General features: G+C 47.7%; 1 protein-coding gene across 2 annotated transcripts in view; it reads left to right on the top strand.

Annotated features, from left to right (window-relative positions):
• dlg4b (discs, large homolog 4b (Drosophila)) overlaps nt 1-21,103 on the top strand; it is a 69,334-nt gene that overhangs the window by 7,089 nt on the left and 41,142 nt on the right. For both annotated transcript variants that reach the window (XM_075450784.1, XM_075450783.1), the window contains exon 2: nt 9,369-9,488. In XM_075450784.1, coding sequence (XP_075306899.1) covers nt 9,369-9,488 — 120 coding nt within the window. The remainder of the gene's footprint in view (nt 1-9,368; nt 9,489-21,103) is intronic.

The following is a 21,103-nucleotide window of genomic DNA, read 5'->3' as shown; positions in this document are numbered from 1 at the left end:
TATCTGATGTGTTATTGTTTTGGATGGGATGCATCTGATGTGTTATTGTTTTGGATGGGATGTATCTGATGTGTTATTGTTGGGGATGGGATGTATCTGATGTGTTATTGTTGTGGATGGGATGTATCTGATGTGTTATTGTTGTGGATGGGATGTATCTGATGTGTTATTGTTGTGGATGGGATGTATCTGATGTGTTATTGTTGTGGATGGGATGTATCTGATGTGTTATTGTTGTGGATGGGATGTATCTAACGTGTTATTGTTGTGGATGGGATGTATCTGATGTGTTATTGTTGTGGATGGGATGTATCTGATGTGTTATTGTTGTGGATGGGATGTATCTGATGTGTTATTGTTGTGGATGGGATGTATCTGACGTGTTATTGTTGTGGATGGGATGTATCTGATGTGTTATTGTTGTGGATGGGATGTATCTGATGTGTTATTGTTGTGGATGGGATGTATCTAACGTGTTATTGTTGTGGATGGGATGTATCTGATGTGTTATTGTTGTGGATGGGATGTATCTGATGTGTTATTGTTGTGGATGGGATGTATCTAACGTGTTATTGTTGTGGATGGGATGTATCTGATGTGTTATTGTTGTGGATGGGATGCATCTGATGTGTTATTGTTGTGGATGGGATGTATCTGATGTGTTATTGTTGTGGATGGGATGTATCTGATGTGTTATTGTTGTGGATGGGATGTATCTGATGTGTTATTGTTGTGGATGGGATGTATCTAACGTGTTATTGTTGTGGATGGGATGTATCTGATGTGTTATTGTTGTGGATGGGATGTATCTGATGTGTTATTGTTGTGGATGGGATGCATCTGATGTGTTATTGTTGTGGATGGGATGTATCTGATGTGTTATTGTTGTGGATGGGATGTATCTAACGTGTTATTGTTGTGGATGGGATGTATCTGATGTGTTATTGTTGTGGATGGGATGTATCTGATGTGTTATTGTTGTGGATGGGATGTATCTGTTGTGTTATTGTTGTGGATGGAATGTATCTAACGTGTTATTGTTGTGGATGGGATGCATCTGATGTGTTATTGTTTTGGATGGGATGCATCTGATGTGTTATTGTTTTGGATGGGATGTATCTGATGTGTTATTGTTGTGGATGGGATGTATCTGATGTGTTATTGTTGTGAATGAGATGCATCTGATGTGTTATTGTTTTGGATGGGATGCATCTGATGTGTTATTGTTGTGGATGGGATGCATCTGATGTGTTATTGTTGTGGATGGGATGCATCTGATGTGTTATTGTTGTGGATGGGATGCATCTGATGTGTTATTGTTGGGGATGGGATGTATCTGATGTGTTATTGTTGTGGATGGGATGTATCTGATGTGTTATTGTTGTGGATGGGATGTATCTGATGTGTTATTGTTGTGGATGGGATGTATCTGATGTGTTATTGTTGTGGATGGGATGTATCTGATGTGTTATTGTTGTGGATGGGATGTATCTGATGTGTTATTGTTGTGGATGGGATGTATCTGATGTGTTATTGTTGTGGATGGGATGTATCTGATGTGTTATTGTTGTGGATGGGATGTATCTGATGTGTTATTGTTGGGGATGGGGTGTATCTGATGTGTTATTGTTGGGGATGGGATGCATCTGATGTGTTATTGTTGTGGATGGGATGTATCTGATGTGTTATTGTTGTGGATGGGATGTATCTGATGTGTTATTGTTGTGGATGGGATGTATCTGATGTGTTATTGTTGTGGATGGGATGTATCTGATGTGTTATTGTTGGGGATGGGGTGTATCTGATGTGTTATTGTTGTGGATGGGATGTATCTGACGTGTTATTGTTGTGGATGGGATGTATCTGATGTGTTATTGTTGTGGATGGGATGTATCTGATGTGTTATTGTTGTGGATGGGATGTATCTGATGTGTTATTGTTGTGGATGGGATGTATCTGATGTGTTATTGTTGTGGATGGGATGTATCTGATGTGTTATTGTTGGGGATGGGGTGTATCTAACGTGTTATTGTTGTGGATGGGATGTATCTGATGTGTTATTGTTGTGGATGGGATGTATCTGATGTGTTATTGTTGTGGATGGGATGTATCTGTTGTGTTATTGTTGTGGATGGAATGTATCTAACGTGTTATTGTTGTGGATGGGATGCATCTGATGTGTTATTGTTTTGGATGGGATGCATCTGATGTGTTATTGTTTTGGATGGGATGTATCTGATGTGTTATTGTTGTGGATGGGATGCATCTGATGTGTTATTGTTGTGGATGGGATGTATCTGATGTGTTATTGTTGTGGATGGGATGCATCTGATGTGTTATTGTTGTGGATGGGATGTATCTGATGTGTTATTGTTGTGGATGGGATGTATCTGATGTGTTATTGTTGTGGATGGGATGTATCTGATGTGTTATTGTTGTGGATGGGATGTATCTGATGTGTTATTGTTGTGGATGGGATGCATCTGATGTGTTATTGTTGTGGATGGGATGTATCTAACGTGTTATTGTTGTGGATGGGATGTATCTGATGTGTTATTGTTGTGGATGGGATGTATCTGATGTGTTATTGTTGTGGATGGGATGTATCTAACGTGTTATTGTTGTGGATGGGATGTATCTGATGTGTTATTGTTGTGGATGGGATGCATCTGATGTGTTATTGTTGTGGATGGGATGTATCTGATGTGTTATTGTTGTGGATGGGATGTATCTAACGTGTTATTGTTGTGGATGGGATGTATCTGATGTGTTATTGTTGTGGATGGGATGTATCTGATGTGTTATTGTTGTGGATGGGATGTATCTGTTGTGTTATTGTTGTGGATGGAATGTATCTAACGTGTTATTGTTGTGGATGGGATGCATCTGATGTGTTATTGTTTTGGATGGGATGCATCTGATGTGTTATTGTTGTGGATGGGATGTATCTGATGTGTTATTGTTGTGGATGGGATGCATCTGATGTGTTATTGTTGTGAATGAGATGCATCTGATGTGTTATTGTTGTGAATGAGATGCATCTGATGTGTTATTGTTGTGGATGGGATGCATCTGATGTGTTATTGTTGTGAATGAGATGCATCTGATGTGTTATTGTTTTGGATGGGATGTATCTGATGTGTTATTGTTGTGGATGGGATGCATCTGATGTGTTATTGTTGTGGATGGGATGCATCTGATGTGTTATTGTTGTAGATGGGATGTATCTGTTGTGTTATTGTTGTGGATGGGATGTATCTGATGTGTTATTGTTGTGGATGGGATGTATCTGACGTGTTATTGTTGTGGATGGGATGTATCTGATATGTTATTGTTGTGGATGGGATGTATCTGATGTGTTATTGTTGTGGATGGGATGTATCTGATGTGTTATTGTTGTGGATGGGATGTATCTGATGTGTTATTGTTTGGATGGGATGTATCTGATGTGTTATTGTTGTGGATGGGATGCATCTGATGTGTTATTGTTGTGGATGGGATGCATCTGATGTGTTATTGTTGTAGATGGGATGTATCTGTTGTGTTATTGTTGTGGATGGGATGTATCTGATGTGTTATTGTTGTGGATGGGATGTATCTGACGTGTTATTGTTGTGGATGGGATGTATCTGATATGTTATTGTTGTGGATGGGATGTATCTGATGTGTTATTGTTGTGGATGGGATGTATCTGATGTGTTATTGTTGTGGATGGGATGCATCTGATGTGTTATTGTTGTGGATGGGATGCATCTGATGTGTTATTGTTGTGGATGGGATGTATCTGATGTGTTATTGTTGGGGATGGGATGTATCTGATGTGTTATTGTTGTGGATGGGATGTATCTGATGTGTTATTGTTGTGGATGGGATGTATCTGATGTGTTATTGTTGTGGATGGGATGTATCTGACGTGTTATTGTTGTGGATGGGATGCATCTGATGTGTTATTGTTGTGGATGGGATGTATCTGACGTGTTATTGTTGTGGATGGGATGTATCTGATATGTTATTGTTGTGGATGGGATGTATCTGACATGTTATTGTTGGGGATGGGATGTATCTGATGTGTTATTGTTGTGGATGGGATGTATCTGATGTGTTATTGTTGTGGACGGGATGTATCTGATGTGTTATTGTTGTAGATGGGATGTATCTGATGTGTTATTGTTGTGGATGGGATGTATCTGATGTGTTATTGTTGTGGATGGGATGTATCTGATGTGTTATTGTTGTGGATGGGGTGTATCTGATGTGTTATTGTTGTGGATGGGATGTATCTGACGTGTTATTGTTTTGGATGGGATGCATCTGATGTGTTATTGTTGTGGATGGGATGTATCTGACGTGTTATTGTTGTGGATGGGATGTATCTGATATGTTATTGTTGTGGATGGGATGTATCTGACATGTTATTGTTGGGGATGGGATGTATCTGATGTGTTATTGTTGTGGATGGGATGTATCTGATGTGTTATTGTTGTGGACGGGATGTATCTGATGTGTTATTGTTGTAGATGGGATGTATCTGATGTGTTATTGTTGTGGATGGGATGTATCTGATGTGTTATTGTTGTGGATGGGATGTATCTGATGTGTTATTGTTGTGGATGGGGTGTATCTGATGTGTTATTGTTGTGGATGGGATGTATCTGATGTGTTATTGTTGTGGATGGGATGTATATGACGTGTTATTGTTGGGGATGGGATGTATCTGATGTGTTATTGTTGTGGATGGGATGTATCTGATGTGTTATTGTTGTGGATGGGATGTATCTGATGTGTTATTGTTGTGGATGGGATGTATCTGACATGTTATTGTTGGGGATGGGATGTATCTGATGTGTTATTGTTGGGGATGGGATGTATCTGATGTGTTATTGTTGTGGATGGGATGTATCTGACATGTTATTGTTGGGGATGGGATCTATCTGATGTGTTATTGTTGGGGATGGGGTGTATCTGATGTGTTATTGTTGTGGATGGGATGCATCTGATGTGTTATTGTTGTGGATGGGATGTATCTGACATGTTATTGTTGGGGATGGGATGTATCTGATGTGTTATTGTTTGGATGGGATGTATCTAACGTGTTATTGTTGTGGATGGGATGCATCTGATGTGTTATTGTTGTGGATGGGATGGATCTGATGTGTTTGACAGTGAGCAGTGCCACATGTCAGTCAGTCCCACGGGTGTAAACACACACTGTAATTATTAGCCTGCCAGGCAGACTTCCAGCAACATGTCAACACTCTTTACACAGCGAGGTATTTATAGAGCGCTGTGCTGCTTCTCCAATTCACAACCAGGTGAGCAGACGGGTGGGAAACAGACAGACTCTGCTCTGTGTCTTTATGAATCAAGGTTGGCTCCTCCTCCCTCCGGTGATGTCACTTTCCGTGTAACCAAGGTTCTCCAGGGGCCTTCTTGTTGCCGTGGCAACCACATCACCAGTCTCCTTCTCTACTTTCTTTGTTTTCCTGCTTTCTTCCTCTTTCTGTTATTCCCTTCCTTCTTTTCCCTTAGTCTGTTTCCATCCTTCCTTCCTTTCCGTAAGTCTGTTTCCTCCATCCTTCCTTCCTTTCTGTTAGTCTGTTTCCTCCATCCTTCCTTCCTTTCCGTAAGTCTGTTTCCTCCATCCTTCCTTCCTTTCTGTTAGTCTGTTTCCTCCATCCTTCCTTCCTTTCAGTTAGTCTGTTTCCTCCATCCTTCCTTCCTTTCCGTAAGTCTGTTTCCTCCATCCTTCCTTCCTTTCTGTTAGTCTGTTTCCTCCATCCTTCCTTTCTTTCTGTTTCCTCCATCCTTCCTTCCTTTCAGTTAGTCTGTATCCTCCATCCTTCCTTCCTTTCCTTTAGTCTGTTTCCTCCATCCTTCCTTCCTTTCCCTTAGTCTGTATCCTCCATCCTTCCTTCCTTTCCATTAGTCTGTTTCCTCCATCCTTCCTTCCTTTCCTTTAGTCTGTTTCCTCCATCCTTCCTTCCTTTCCCTTAGTCTGTATCCTCCATCCTTCCTTCCTTTCCATTAGTCTGTTTCCTCCATCCTTCCTTCCTTTCTGTTAGTCTGTTTCCTCCATCCTTACTTCTAGATACTGAGCCCCACCTGCTGTGAATTACATCTTAAAGTGCCCTGAGAGGTCAAAAACACTGGAAAAGTCTGTCGTTAAACGTGTCTATTTACCTTTTGGAATCCATCTGTTCAGCTTTGCGTTTGCTACATCAACTGTCCCTTTACCTTTGCCCATGTGTGCTACGTGTCTGTGGTCAGGTCATGTATATCAGACCTGCTTCTGTCTTTCAGAAATCTCTTTGCATAATGTCCACACATGACTATACTGGGCATCACTTTAGGCACATTTGACATACAGTGGCTTGCTGAGCTCTTGATTTATTAGCAGCATAACCTGGAGTTTAAATGGATTTGGGGGGAAAAGTGGTGCATGCATATGTATTCACCAATGTCTGGTGTTACCTTTAAAGGTCACAAAATTAAAAAGGTCCACCTGATCTCAGTATGTAAACACCTGGTCTGAATGGTCCCAGAGTGTCTGCAACACAGCCAATCAGGAGGCACCGCGAGGACCAATGAGCTCATGGACAAAGCTGTAGAGAAGCACAAATCAGGGTTGGGTTGTTAGAAAATATCAGACATTTTGGAAATCCCACTCCATTAAATCCATCATTACCATGAGAATGAATAAGGTGCCACCACAGACCTGTGGTGGACGGGTCATCCACCAATACTTAGGCAAAGAGGACTTTAATCAGAGAGCTCCACAGAGGACACTGCTGGATCTGTGCATAGGACCACTATCAACTGTACACCCCACAGAGCTGAGCTGTATGGAAGAGAGGCCAGGAAGAAGCCCCTGCTGACAGAAGATTCACCAAAGACTCCCCAAACATCCGGAACAAGGTGCTCTTGTCAGGAGGAGAGGCCAGGAAGAAGCCTCTGCTGTCAGAAGGTTCACCAAACCTCCGGAAAACAAGGTGCTCTGGTCAGGAGGAGAGACCAGGAAGAAGCCCCTGCTGACAGAAGATTCACCAAAGACTCCCCAAACCTCCGGAAAACAAGGTGCTCTGGTCAGGAGGAGAGACCAGGAAGAAGCCCCTGCTGACAGAAGATTCACCAAAGACTCCCCAAACCTCCGGAAAACAAGGTGCTCTGGTCAGGAGGAGAGACCAGGAAGAAGCCACTGCTGTCAGAAGGTTCACCAAAGACTCCCCAAACCTCCGGAAAACAAGGTGCTCTGGTCAGGAGGAGAGGCCAGGAAGAAGCCCCTGCTGACAGAAGATTCACCAAAGACTCCCCAAACATCCGGAACAAGGTGCTCTTGTCAGGAGGAGAGGCCAGGAAGAAGCCCCTGCTGACAGAAGGTTCACCAAAGACTCCCCAAACATCCGGAACAAGGTGCTCTTGTCAGGAGGAGAGGCCAGGAAGAAGCCACTGCTGTCAGAAGGTTCACCAAACCTCCGGAAAACAAGGTGCTCTGGTCAGGAGGAGAGGCCAGGAAGAAGCCACTGCTGACAGAGGGTTCACCAAAGACTCCCCAAACCTCCGGAAAACAAGGTGCTCTGGTCAGGAGGAGAGGCCAGGAAGAAGCCACTGCTGTCAGAAGGTTCACCAAACCTCCGGAAAACAAGGTGCTCTGGTCAGGAGGAGAGGCCAGGAAGAAGCCACTGCTGTCAGAAGGTTCACCAAACCTCCGGAAAACAAGGTGCTCTGGTCAGGAGGAGAGGCCAGGAAGAACCCTCTGCTGACAGAAGGTTCACCAAAGACTCCCCAATCATCTGGAACAAGGTGAATGGTCAGGAGGAGAGGCCAGGAAGAAGCCTCTGCTGACAGAAGGTTCACCAAAGACTCCCCAAACCTCCGGAAAACAAGGTGCTCTGGTCAGGAGGAGAGGCCAGAAAGAAGCCCCTGCTGACAGAAGATTCACCAAAGACTCCCCAAACCTCCGGAAAACAAGGTGCTATGGTCAGGAGGAGAGGCCAGAAAGAAGCCTCTGCTGACAGAAGGTTCACCAAAGACTCCCCAAACATCCGGAACAAGGTGAATGGTCAGGTGAAACTACAAGTGTCTGCCCAACACCTCCCATCACCCCAAGAACAGCATCCCCACATTGGGGCATGGTGGCGGCAGCATGGAAACGTCCTCAGCAGGACGATGACCCCCAGCAGGATGATGAACCCCAGCAGGATGATGACCCCCAGCAGGACGATGAATCCCCATCGGGATGATGACCCAGCAGGACGATGACCCCCAGCAGGACGATGAGCCCCAGCAGGACGATGACCCCCAGCAGGATGATGACCCAGCAGGACGATGACCCCCAGCAGGACGATGAGCCCCAGCAGGACGATGACCCCCAGCAGGATGATGAACCCCATCGGGATGATGACCCCCAGCAGGATGATGAGCCCCAGCAGGACGATGACAGTAAGCAGGATGATGACAGTAAGCAGGATGATGACAGTAAGCAGGACGATGAGCCCCAGCAGGATAATGACCCCCATCAGGACCATGACCCCCAGCAGGACCATGACCCCCAGCAGGACCATGACCCTCAGCAGGACCATGACCCCCAGCAGGACCATGACCCCCAGCAGGTCGATGACCCCCAGCAGGACCATGACCCCCAGCAGGACCATGACCCTCAGCAGGACCATGACCCTCAGCAGGACCATGACCCCCAGCAGGTCGATGAACCCCAGCAGGACCATGACCCCCAGCAGGACTATGACCTCCAGCAGGACCATCACCCCCAGCAGGACCGTGACTCCCAGCAGGACCATGACCCCCAACAGGACCATGACCCCCAGCAGGACCATGACCCTCAGCAAGACGATGAACCCCAGCAGGACCATGACCCCCAACAGGACCATGACCCCCAGCAGGACCATGACCCTCAGCAGGACGATGAACCACAGCAGGACCATGACCCCCAGCAGGACCATGACCCCCAGCAGGACCATGACCCCTTGCTTTCTGCTAAAGCAACACTTAAAGGTTGCTGTGCAGCAGCAGAAACCGTCCAGCCTGAAGGAGGCTTTGGTTTGAGGAAATGTCAACAGTCCCAATAGATGTGGAAACCTCATAGAAACACAACCCAACAGACATGAAGCTGTAACTAAAGGTGGTTCTACAAAGTACTGAGTTTAGGGGTGAATGTATATGCACGCACCGGCTTTAGTCTTTTTGTTTTTAAGAATTGTTTAAATAAGAGTAATGTAAGAAAAAGGCCAAAGAAGGTGAATACTTTTGCAAGCCTGGGTATATCAGAACCCACCTTTCTAAAACAGAGAAGGAGCAGGAGTAAATGTGATCATGCTAACAGCTAACACCTGGTGTCACCTGTGTCCCTGCAGAAATATCGTTACCAAGACGACGAGACTCCACCTGCTGACCCCAGCCCTGGTCATGTGACCTACGGACGCAGCACTGAGCTCACACACCTGGACGGATACACACAACCCGCTGCACTCACTGTAAGCACGCACGCTCACACGGGTCGTCCTCTAGGGGTCTCTGCACTACATTTCCCAGAATTCAGCTGTTTGGGTCTGGCAGAAGAAGTCCTTCACTGAGGCTCTAAGACATCTGTAGAAACTGAAGAGTCGTTGTGGGGTTTGAGGGGTCCATCAAGAGGGGTCCAACGGTTGGAGGAGTCATTAGGAAAGTTCTAAGAGGAGGTCCTGAGGGTCCTGGTGCAGGTTTTAGTGTCACTGAGGAGGTCCTGAGGGTCCCGATGCAGGTTTCAGTGTCACAGAGGAGGTCCTGAGGGTCTTGATGCAGGTTTTAGTGTCAGTGAGGAGGTCCTGAGGGTCCTGATGCAGGTTTTAGTGTCAGTAAGGAGGTCCTGAGGGTCCTGATGCAGGTTTTAGTGTCAGTGAGGAGGTCCTGAGGGTCCTGGTGCAGGTTTTAGTGTCACCGAGGAGCTTCTTACAGTCCTTCAGAAGATTTGATTTGGGACTGAAGAGGTTCTGAGGCTCCTACAGAGGGTTTGAGGGGTTATTGAGAAGATTCTGATGGTCTTTGACAAGCTTTGAGCATCAGCCGGGGATGTTTTTAGATTAAAAAACACTTTATTTACTCCAAAGGGAAACTATGTTGTAGCATTATTTTAGTTTTAGTCAAACATTTCAAGCTCTCATTACAATCAGTTATTGCTGCTGACAGGGAGGACCTCCTGTAACTCTCTGCGTTGCAGCAGAGCCGAAGAAGCCTCTGACTGAACTCCTTTGAACACGATGTGATTTAGATGATGGGCAGTGTTGCTCTTTATGTTCAACAACTTGTGCAGAATCCAATCTGTACCAGAGCAGCACAGAATGGCCTTCTTTATCGGTTTGTTCCTGAGTCTCTGGTTCTGATTCTGCTACTCAAGAAGTTCAGTCTGTCGTATATTTTCTTATAGAAAGATTCAGAGTTGCATGTCTAGTCCAGTCTGCTGTTCAGGTGACTTCACAGGCATCTTTATTCCTCCACCACCTCCACCTCTGCACCTTGGATGGAGGCAGTGTTTGGCTTATTCCTGGAGTCCACATTCATCTCTTCTGTTTTATAGATGCAGATCCTCACAGAACAGCACAGGCTGAACTGTGTTAAAAGCACCGGAGAAGTCAAAGAACACGATCCTCACAGTATTGCCTTCTTTGTCCAGAAGAGAGTGGGCTCACTGAAGCAGGAAGATGGTGGCATCTTCAACACCAACCCCAGGATGATAAGCAAACTGTAGTGGGTTCACTTACTTATTTGGATGAGCCAATAAAAGTCTGTCCAGGACTTTAATGCTGTGGGATGTTAGGACAGCTGCTCTGTCGTCAATGAGGTCGATAGATCTGATGGTTTAGGTCCTGGAACAAAGCAGGATGTTTCCACTGGAACTTTGTGTCTGGGGGGGCTGACACCATGTGGACCTGGAGCCTGGTTCTGGCTCTGGTTCTGGTTCTGGGAAGATGTGGGTCCAGGTGCACCCTACCTGACTCTGGCCGAGGTTGAAGAGGTGCTGTAGAACCCCACACAGGTCTTCAGAACTCTGGGGCTGGCACCATGTGGACCTTCAGCCTGGTTCTGGTTCTGGTTCTGGGAGGATGTGGGTCCAGGTGCACCCTACCTGACTCCGGCCGAGGTTGAAGAGGTGCTGTAGAACCCCACACAGGTCTTCAGAACTCTGGGGCTGGCACCATGTGGACCTGCAGCCTGGTTCTGGGAGGATGTGGGTCCAGGTAGGGTGTGAGTGTTGATCTGAACCTACTGAAATACAGGTTAAACTCGTTGGTTCTGTCCAGGCCGGTATATCTTCTTCTTCGTGGGGACATCACAGATGAAAGACGGGTCATGAGGGGTAATGATGGAGCTTTGAGGTGTTTTATAGAAGGTTTGATGGGTGAAGGTGGAAACTCTACAGGTCACTGAGGTCGGTTAGCAGTACTTTGTTGTGTTTCTCGTCTGTTTTTCTTGGGTTTTATTTACTCTTTTGCATCCTGGTCATGACAGCAGCAGCAGCACAGCTGCAGTAAAGATTTAAAATGAGTCACAACTGAAATAATAAGATTAATATCTCAGTTTCTCTTAGTCACATAAAGTTATTCTAAATTCATTCAGTGAGTGTTTTATGAAGTTGACCCAAATTAAAAGGAGCAGAATAAATAAATAAATGCTTTTTCTTTTTAAGGTGGAGCTTTAAGTGGCGTGTGTTAGTTAATTCCTTAATATCCCATCAATTTGATGTGATTAAAACACTGTTTTCAAAGGATTAAAGCTTAAAGCGTGTGTTTTAATGTACATATTAAGTCTCTAACTCACACACTTCACCTGTACTGAGGAGGTGAGGTTGTACGAGTTTAGATGCGTTTCTTTATGTGACCAGCAGGGGGAAGCACCACACAGCCTGCAGCTGTCACTGTGTTTAATTAAATGAGCATCCATCTGCCCTGCTGCCCTCCAGACACACACTGAGGTAATTAAGCAGGTAGGATGGACGGAACAGATGCAGCCACACAGTCGGATGTAGGTCATTAAAGTAACATCTTGCAGAATAAAGTCTTTTTCCACAAGGAGCGTCAGTTTCTGCCCAACTCTGAGCATTAATACACAAACAGGAGTTATTTCCAGAAGTAAATCAAAGTTGACACAGATTCTGTTTCACAGCATCCGTCACAGAGGTAGTCTCTGACAGTCATAAAGTCATCACCTGAGAAGGTTCTGCTTCTTTTAGGAAGTTCTGAGTGCTGATGAGAGTCTTATGAGACCCGGATAGTCTTTAGGAAACAGTGGAGCTCCATGAGTGTGTTCCAGATGTCTGCAGGGACACGATAAGGATGAACTTAAAGGTTTGTGAGGCCTCTGGAGGTGTCAGTGTCGTCTCATCAGGACCGGTTCACAAAGTTATTCATTCCTGCTGTCATCAGTCTCATAAAAGGCTACATTTTAGTCAAATCTGCGGTTGGTGTTCAGTGTTTTATGTTACTGGCTGCTAACAAATGATCCCTCTGGATTAATAAAGATGCCACAAAACTGTTTCTGGAGATGTTTGAAATGTGAGCTTCATGTTTTACTGCTTGTTCTCTACGAAGTGTTCCCGAACTCCCCGAGGATCTGTGTGAGGTTCCTGTTCCTCTATAAGGAAGTCTTTAAGCTGATCTGAGACGTCCTCGAGTTTGGTTCATGCCTCTTTAGAGTTTTTCTCTCGCAGTCCTCAAAGTGTTGTATGGGTTGCTGTGGGTTTGCCTCCAGGACCCAGATTATCTGCTGCCAACATCCCTGTTTCACACACCGCGGGACACCTTCAGCATGGGAGCATCCATGGCAGCATCTATGGCAGCATCCATGGCAGCATCCATGGCAGCATCCATGGCAGCATCTATGGCAGCGTCCATGGCAGCGTCCATGGCAGCATCCATGGCATGGCACCATCCATGGCACCATCCATGGCAGCATCTATGGCAGCATCCATGGCAGCATCCATGGCAGCATCCATGGCAGCGTCCATGGCAGCATCTATGGCATGGCAGCATCCATGGCATCCATGACACCTTCAGCATGGCAGCATCAATGGCAGCATCCATGGCAGCATCTGTGGCATGGCAGTATCCATGGCAGCATCCATGGCAGCATCCATGGCAGCATCCATGGCAGCATCCATGGCAGCGTCCATGGCAGCATCCATGGCATGGCAGCATCCATGGCAGCGTCCATGGCAGCATCCATGGCATGGCAGCATCCATGGCAGCGTCCATGGCAGCATCCATGGCATGGCAGCATCCATGGCAGCGTCCATGGCAGCGTCCATGGCACGCTGTTTGGGGTCCTCTGAAGACACTGTTTCTGGGTGATAGATGCAGGAGACTATCCCTCTGAGGACGCTGTTTGGGGTGATAGATGCAGGAGACTATCCCTCTGAGGACGCTGTTTGGGGTGATAGATGCAGGAGACTATCCCTCTGAGGACGCTGTTTGGGGTGATAGATGCAGGAGACTATCCCTCTGAAGACACTGTTCGGGGTGATAGATGCAGGAGACTGTCCCTCTGAAGACACTGTTTGGGGTGATAGATGCAGGAGACTATCCCCCTGAAGACGCTGTTTGGGGTGATAGATGCAGGAGACTGTCCCTCTGAAGACGCTGTTTGGGGTGATAGATGCAGGAGACTATCCCTCTGAAGACGCTGTTTGGGGTGATAGATGCAGGAGACTATCCCTCTGAGGATGCTGTTTGGGGTGATAGATGCAGGAGACTATCCCTCTGAGGATGCTGTTTGGGGTGATAGACAGAGGAGACTATCCCTCTGAAGACACTGTTTGGGGTGATAGATGCAGGAGACTATCCCTCTGTAGACACTGTTTGGGGTGATAGACAGAGGAGACTATCCCTCTGAGGATGCTGTTTGGGGTGATAGATGCAGGAGACTATCCCTCTGAGGACGCTGTTTGGGGTGATAGACGGAGGAGACTATCCCTCTGAGGATGCTGTTTGGGGTGATAGACAGAGGAGACTATCCCTCTGAAGACGCTGTTTGGGGTGATAGATGCAGGAGACTATCCCTCTGAAGACGCTGTTTGGGGTGATAGACAGAGGAGACTATCCCTCTGAAGACGCTGTTTGGGGTGATAGACAGAGGAGACTATCCCTCTGAGGATGCTGTTTGGGGTGATAGATGCAGGAGACTATCCCTCTGAAGACGCTGTTTGGGGTGATAGATGCAGGAGACTATCCCTCTGAAGACGCTGTTTGGGGTGATAGACAGAGGAGACTATCCCTCTGAGGATGCTGTTTGGGGTGATAGATGCAGGAGACTATCCCTCTGAAGACGCTGTTTGGGGTGATAGATGCAGGAGACTATCCCTCTGTAGACGCTGTTTGGGGTGATAGATGCAGGAGACTATCCCTCTGAGGACGCTGTTTGGGGTGATAGATGCAGGAGACTATCCCTCTGTGGACGCTGTTTGGGGTGATAGATGCAGGAGACTATCCCTCTGTAGACGCTGTTTGGGGTGATAGATGCAGGAGACAATCCCTCTGAGGACGCTGTTTGGGGTTATAGATGCAGGAGACTATCCCTCTGTAGACGCTGTTTGGGGTGATAGACAGAGGAGACTATCCCTCTGAAGATGCTGTTTGGGGTGATAGATGCAGGAGACTATCCCTCTGAGGACGCTGTTTGGGGTGATAGACAGAGGAGACTATCCCTCTGAGGATGCTGTTTGGGGTGATAGATGCAGGAGACTATCCCTCTGAAGACGCTGTTTGGGGTGATAGACAGAGGAGACTATCCCTCTGAAGACGCTGTTTGGGGTGATAGATGCAGGAGACTATCCCTCTGAAGACGCTGTTTGGGGTGATAGACAGAGGAGACTATCCCTCTGAAGACGCTGTTTGGGGTGATAGACAGAGGAGACTATCCCTCTGAGGACGCTGTTTGGGGTGATAAATGCAGGAGACTATCCCTCTGAGGATGCTGTTTGGGGTGATAGATGCAGGAGACTATCCCTCTGAAGACGCTGTTTGGGGTGATAGATGCAGGAGACTATCCCTCTGAAGACGCTGTTTGGGGTGATAGACAGAGGAGACTATCCCTCTGAGGATGCTGTTTGGGGTGATAGATGCAGGAGACTATCCCTCTGAAGACGCTGTTTGGGGTGATAGATGCAGGAGACTATCCCTCTGAGGACGCTGTTTGGGGTGATAGATGCAGGAGACTATCCCTCTGAGGACGCTGTTTGGGGTGATAGATGCAGGAGACTATCCCTCTGTGGACGCTGTTTGGGGTGATAGATGCAGGAGACTATCCCTCTGAGGACGCTGTTTGGGGTGATAGATGCAGGAGACTATCCCTCTGTGGACGCTGTTTGGGGTGATAGATGCAGGAGACTATCCCTCTGAGGACGCTGTTTGGGGTGATAGATGCAGGAGACTATCCCTCTGTAGACGCTGTTTGGGGTGATAGATGCAGGAGACTGTCCCTCTGAGGATGCTGTTTGGGGTGATAGATGCAGGAGACTATCCCTCTGAAGACGCTGTTTGGGGTGATAGATGCAGGAGACTATCCCTCTGAGGACGCTGTTTGGGGTGATAAATGCAGGAGACTATCCCTCTGAGGACGCTGTTTGGGGTGATAGATGCAGGAGACTATCCCTCTGTGGACGCTGTTTGGGGTGATAGATGCAGAAGACTATCCCTCTGAGGACGCTGTTTGGGGTGATAGATGCAGGAGACTATCCCTCTGTAGACGCTGTTTGGGGTGATAGACAGAGGAGACTATCCCTCTGAAGACGCTGTTTGGGGTGATAGATGCAGGAGACTATCCCTCTGAGGACGCTGTTTGGGGTGATAGATGCAGGAGACTATCCCTCTGTAGACGCTGTTTGGGGTGATAGATGCAGGAGACTATCCCTCTGAGGACGCTGTTTGGGGTGATAGACAGAGGAGACTATCCCTCTGAGGACGCTGTTTGGGGTGATAGACAGAGGAGACTATCCCTCTGAAGACGCTGTTTGGGGTGATAGATGCAGGAGACTATCCCTCTGAGGACGCTGTTTGGGGTGATAGATGCAGGAGACTATCCCTCTGTAGACGCTGTTTGGGGTGATAGATGCAGGAGACTATCCCTCTGTAGACGCTGTTTGGGGTGATAGATGCAGGAGACTGTCCCTCTGTAGACGCTGTTTGGGGTGATAGATGCAGGAGACTATCCCTCTGTAGACGCTGTTTGGGGTGATAGATGCAGGAGACTATCCCTCTGTAGACGCTGTTTGGGGTGATAGATGCAGGAGACTATCCCTCTGTAGACGCTGTTTGGGGTGATAGATGCAGGAGACTGTCCCTCTGTAGACGCTGTTTGGGGTGATAGATGCAGGAGACTATCCCTCTGAGGACGCTGTTTGGGGTGATAGATGCAGGAGACTATCCCTCTGAGGACGCTGTTTGGGGTGATAGACAGAGGAGACTATCCCTCTGAAGACGCTGTTTGGGGTGATAGACAGAGGATGCTATCCCTCTGAGGACGCTGTTGCAGGAGACTATCCCTCTGTAGACGCTGTTTGGGGTGATAGACAGAGGAGACTATCCCTCTGAAGACGCTGTTTGGGGTGATAGATGCAGGAGACTGTCCCTCTGAAGACGCTGTTTGGGGTGATAGATGCAGGAGACTATCCCTCTGTAGACGCTGTTTGGGGTGATAGATGCAGGAGACTATCCCTCTGAGGACGCTGTTTGGGGTGATAGACAGAGGAGACTATCCCTCTGAAGACGCTGTTTGGGGTGATAGATGCAGGAGACTATCCCTCTGAGGACGCTGTTTGGGGTGATAGACAGAGGAGACTATCCCTCTGAAGACGCTGTTTGGGGTGATAGATGCAGGAGACTATCCCTCTGTAGACGCTGTTTGGGGTGATAGACGGAGGAGACTATCCCTCTGAAGACGCTGTTTGGGGTGATAGATGCAGGAGACTATCCCTCTGTAGACGCTGTTTGGGGTGATAGACAGAGGAGACTATCCCTCTGAAGACGCTGTTTGGGTGATAGATGCAGGAGACTATCCCTCTGAGGACGCTGTTTGGGGTGATAGATGCAGGAGACATCCCTCTGTAGACGCTGTTTGGGGTGATAGATGCAGGAGACTATCCCTCTGTAGATGCTGTTTGGGTGATAGATGCAGGAGACTATCCCTCTGTAGATGCTGTTTGGGTGATAGATGCAGGAGACTATCCCTCTGAGGATGCTGTTTGGGTGATAGATGCAGGAGACTATCCCTCTGTAGATGCTGTTTGGGGTGATAGACGGAGGAGACTATCCCTCTGTAGATGCTGTTTGGGTGATAGATGCAGGAGACTATCCCTCTGAAGACACTGTTTGGGGTGATAGATGCAGGAGACTATCCCTCTGAGGACGCTGTTTGGGGTGATAGATGCAGGAGACTATCCCTCTGAAGACACTGTTTGGGGTGATAGATGCAGGAGACTATCCCTCTGAGGATGCTGTTTGGGGTGATAGATGCAGGAGACTATCCCTCTGTAGACGCTGTTTGGGTGATAGATGCAGGAGACTATCCCTCTGTAGACGCTGTTTGGAGTGATAGACGGAGGAGACAATCAGTCTGTAGACGCTGTTTGGGGTGATAGACAAGGTTTTAATGACCTTGAGGTTGTTTCTGATGTCCCTTTAGAGACTGAAAGTTCTCTAGAAAAGTTTGAGGCCTTTATGGGATCAAAGGGTGCTTAGGAAAGGAAAATTGAAGTGAAGTGGTATTTCTTTATGAGGATTGAAATGCCCAAAAGAATCCGAAAGGCTCTTGAAGGGACGTGGGTCTGTAGGGACCTGTAGCCCTTAAGAAAGGCCTTCGGGGAAGATATAAAGGCGACATAAAGAGAGGAGTAGGGCTACTGGAGACGGTTTCAGGGACCGAGAGGAGGTTCAGGGGGTCCATGATAAGGTTCTGAGCTCATTCAGTAAGGATTCAAAGTTCCTGAAGACACGGTAGAGCTTTATGGAAGAGATTCCAGGGTCCTGATGAAGAAATTTAAGGTTCTCCTTGAAAAGTTTTAGTTCTTGAGGTCGCTGCAGGGTCCTGTTGGGACTGAACAAACGTGTCTCTCTGATGGTGGTGACTGTGAGCAGATCTCAGGTCAGATTCAGCTGAGTTTCAGAGTGATGTCACAGGTCTGAGGTCAGCTGAGTGTCAGAGTGATGTCACAGGTCTGAGGTCAGCTGAGTTTCAGAGTGATGTCACAGGTCTGAGGTCAGCTGAGTGTCAGAGTGATGTCACAGGTCTGAGGTCAGCTGAGTGTCAGAGTGATGTCACAGGTCTCAGGTCAGCTGAGTGTCAGAGTGATGTCACAGGTCTGAGGTCAGCTGAGTGTCAGAGTGATGTCACAGGTCTGAGGTCAGCTGAGTTTCAGAGTGATGTCACAGGTCTGAGGTCAGCTGTTTCAGAGTGATGTCACAGGTCTGAGGTCAGCTGAGTTTCAGAGTGATGTCACAGGTCGGATGTCAGCTGAGTTTCAGAGTGATGTCACAGGTCTGAGGTCAGCTGAGTTTCAGAGTGATGTCACAGGTCTGAGGTCAGCTGAGTTTCAGAGTGATGTCACAGGTCTGATGTCAGCTGAGTTTCAGAGTGATGTCACAGGTCTGATGTCAGCTGAGTTTCAGAGTGATGTCACAGGTCTGAGGTCAGCTGAGTTTCAGAGTGATGTCACAGGTCTGAGGTCAGCTGAGTGTCAGAGTGATGTCACAGGTCTGAGGTCAGCTGAGTTTCAGTGATGTCACAGGTCTGAGGTCAGCTGAGTGTCAGAGTGATGTCACAGGTCTGATGTCAGCTGAGTTTCAGAGTGATGTCACAGGTCTGAGGTCAGCTGAGTGTCAGAGTGATGTCACAGGTCTGAGGTCAGCTGAGTGTCAGAGTGATGTCACAGGTCTGAGGTCAGCTGAGTGTCAGAGTGATGTCACAGGTCTGAGGTCAGCTGAGTTTCAGAGTGATGTCACAGGTCTGAGGTCAGCTGAGTTTCAGAGTGATGTCACAGGTCTGAGGTCAGCTGAGTGTCAGAGTGATGTCACAGGTCTGAGGTCAGCTGAGTGTCAGAGTGATGTCACAGGTCTGAGGTCAGCTGAGTGTCAGAGTGATGTCACAGGTCTGAGGTCAGCTGAGTTTCAGAGTGATGTCACAGGTCTGAGGTCAGCTGAGTGTCAGAGTGATGTCACAGGTCTGAGGTCAGCTGAGTTTCAGAGTGATGTCACAGGTCTGAGGTCAGCTGAGTTTCAGAGTGATGTCACAGGTCTGAGGTCAGCTGAGTGTCAGAGTGATATCACAGGTCTGAGGTCAGCTGAGTTTCAGTGATGTCACAGGTCTGAGGTCAGCTGAGTTTCAGTGATGTCACAGGTCTGAGGTCAGCTGAGTGTCAGAGTGATGTCACAGGTCTGAGGTCAGCTGAGTTTCAGAGTGATGTCACAGGTCTGAGGTCAGCTGAGTTTCAGAGTGATGTCACAGGTCTGAGGTCAGCTGAGTGTCAGAGTGATGTCACAGGTCTGAGGTCAGCTGAGTGTCAGAGTGATGTCACAGGTCTGAGGTCAGCTGAGTGTCAGAGTGATGTCACAGGTCTGAGGTCAGCTGAGTGTCAGAGTGATGTCACAGGTCTGAGGTCAGCTGAGTTTCAGAGTGATGTCACAGGTCTGAGGTCAGCTGAGTGTCAGAGTGATGTCACAGGTCTGAGGTCAGCTGAGTTTCAGAGTGATGTCACAGGTCTGAGGTCAGCTGAGTTTCAGAGTGATGTCACAGGTCTGAGGTCAGCTGAGTGTCAGAGTGATGTCACAGGTCTGAGGTCAGCTGAGTTTCAGAGTGATGTCACAGGTCTGAGGTCAGCTGAGTTTCAGAGTGATGTCACAGGTCTGAGGTCAGCTGAGTGTCAGAGTGATATCACAGGTCTGAGGTCAGCTGAGTTTCAGTGATGTCACAGGTCTGAGGTCAGCTGAGTTTCAGTGATGTCACAGGTCTGAGGTCAGCTGAGTGTCAGAGTGATGTCACAGGTCTGAGGTCAGCTGAGTTTCAGAGTGATGTCACAGGTCTGAGGTCAGCTGAGTTTCAGAGTGATGTCACAGGTCTGAGGTCAGCTGAGTGTCAGAGTGATGTCACAGGTCTGAGGTCAGCTGAGTGTCAGAGTGATGTCACAGGTCTGAGGTCAGCTGAGTGTCAGAGTGATGTCACAGGTCTGAGGTCAGCTGAGTTTCAGAGTGATGTCACAGGTCTGAGGTCAGCTGAGTGTCAGAGTGATGTCACAGGTCTGAGGTCAGCTGAGTTTCAGAGTGATGTCACAGGTCTGAGGTCAGCTGAGTTTCAGAGTGATGTCACAGGTCTGAGGTCAGCTGAGTTTCAGAGTGATGTCACAGGTCTGAGGTCAGCTGAGTTTCAGAGTGATGTCACAGGTCTGAGGTCAGCTGAGTGTCAGAGTGATGTCACAGGTCTCAGGTCAGCTGAGTGTCAGAGTGATGTCACAGGTCTGAGGTCAGCTGAGTTTCAGAGTGATGTCACAGGTCTGAGGTCAGCTGAGTGTCAGAGTGATGTCACAGGTCTGAGGTCAGCTGAGTTTCAGAGTGATGTCACAGGTCTGAGGTCAGCTGAGTGTCAGAGTGATGTCACAGGTCTGAGGTCAGCTGAGTTTCAGAGTGATGTTACAGGTCGGATGTCAGCTGAGTTTCAGAGTGATGTCACAGGTCTGAGGTCAGCTGAGTGTCAGAGTGATGTCACAGGTCTGAGGTCAGCTGAGTTTCAGAGTGATGTCACAGGTCTGAGGTCAGCTGAGTTTCAGAGTGATGTCACAGGTCTGAGGTCAGCTGAGTTTCAGAGTGATGTCACAGAGGTCTGAGGTCAGCTGAGTTTCAGAGTGATGTCACAGGTCTGAGGTCAGCTGAGTTTCAGAGTGATATCACAGGTCTGAGGTCAGCTGAGTGTCAGAGTGATGTCACAGGTCTGAGGTCAGCTGAGTGTCAGAGTGATGTCACAGGTCTGAGGTCAGCTGAGTTTCAGAGTGATGTCACAGGTCTGAGGTCAGCTGAGTTTCAGAGTGATGTCACAGGTCTGAGGTCAGCTGAGTGTCAGAGTGATGTCACAGGTC

The sequence above is a fragment of the Odontesthes bonariensis genome, chromosome 19, assembly GCF_027942865.1.
Source record: "Odontesthes bonariensis isolate fOdoBon6 chromosome 19, fOdoBon6.hap1, whole genome shotgun sequence".
Lineage (NCBI taxonomy): Eukaryota > Metazoa > Chordata > Actinopteri > Atheriniformes > Atherinopsidae > Odontesthes > Odontesthes bonariensis.
This window is presented reverse-complemented; position numbering and strand designations above follow the sequence as displayed.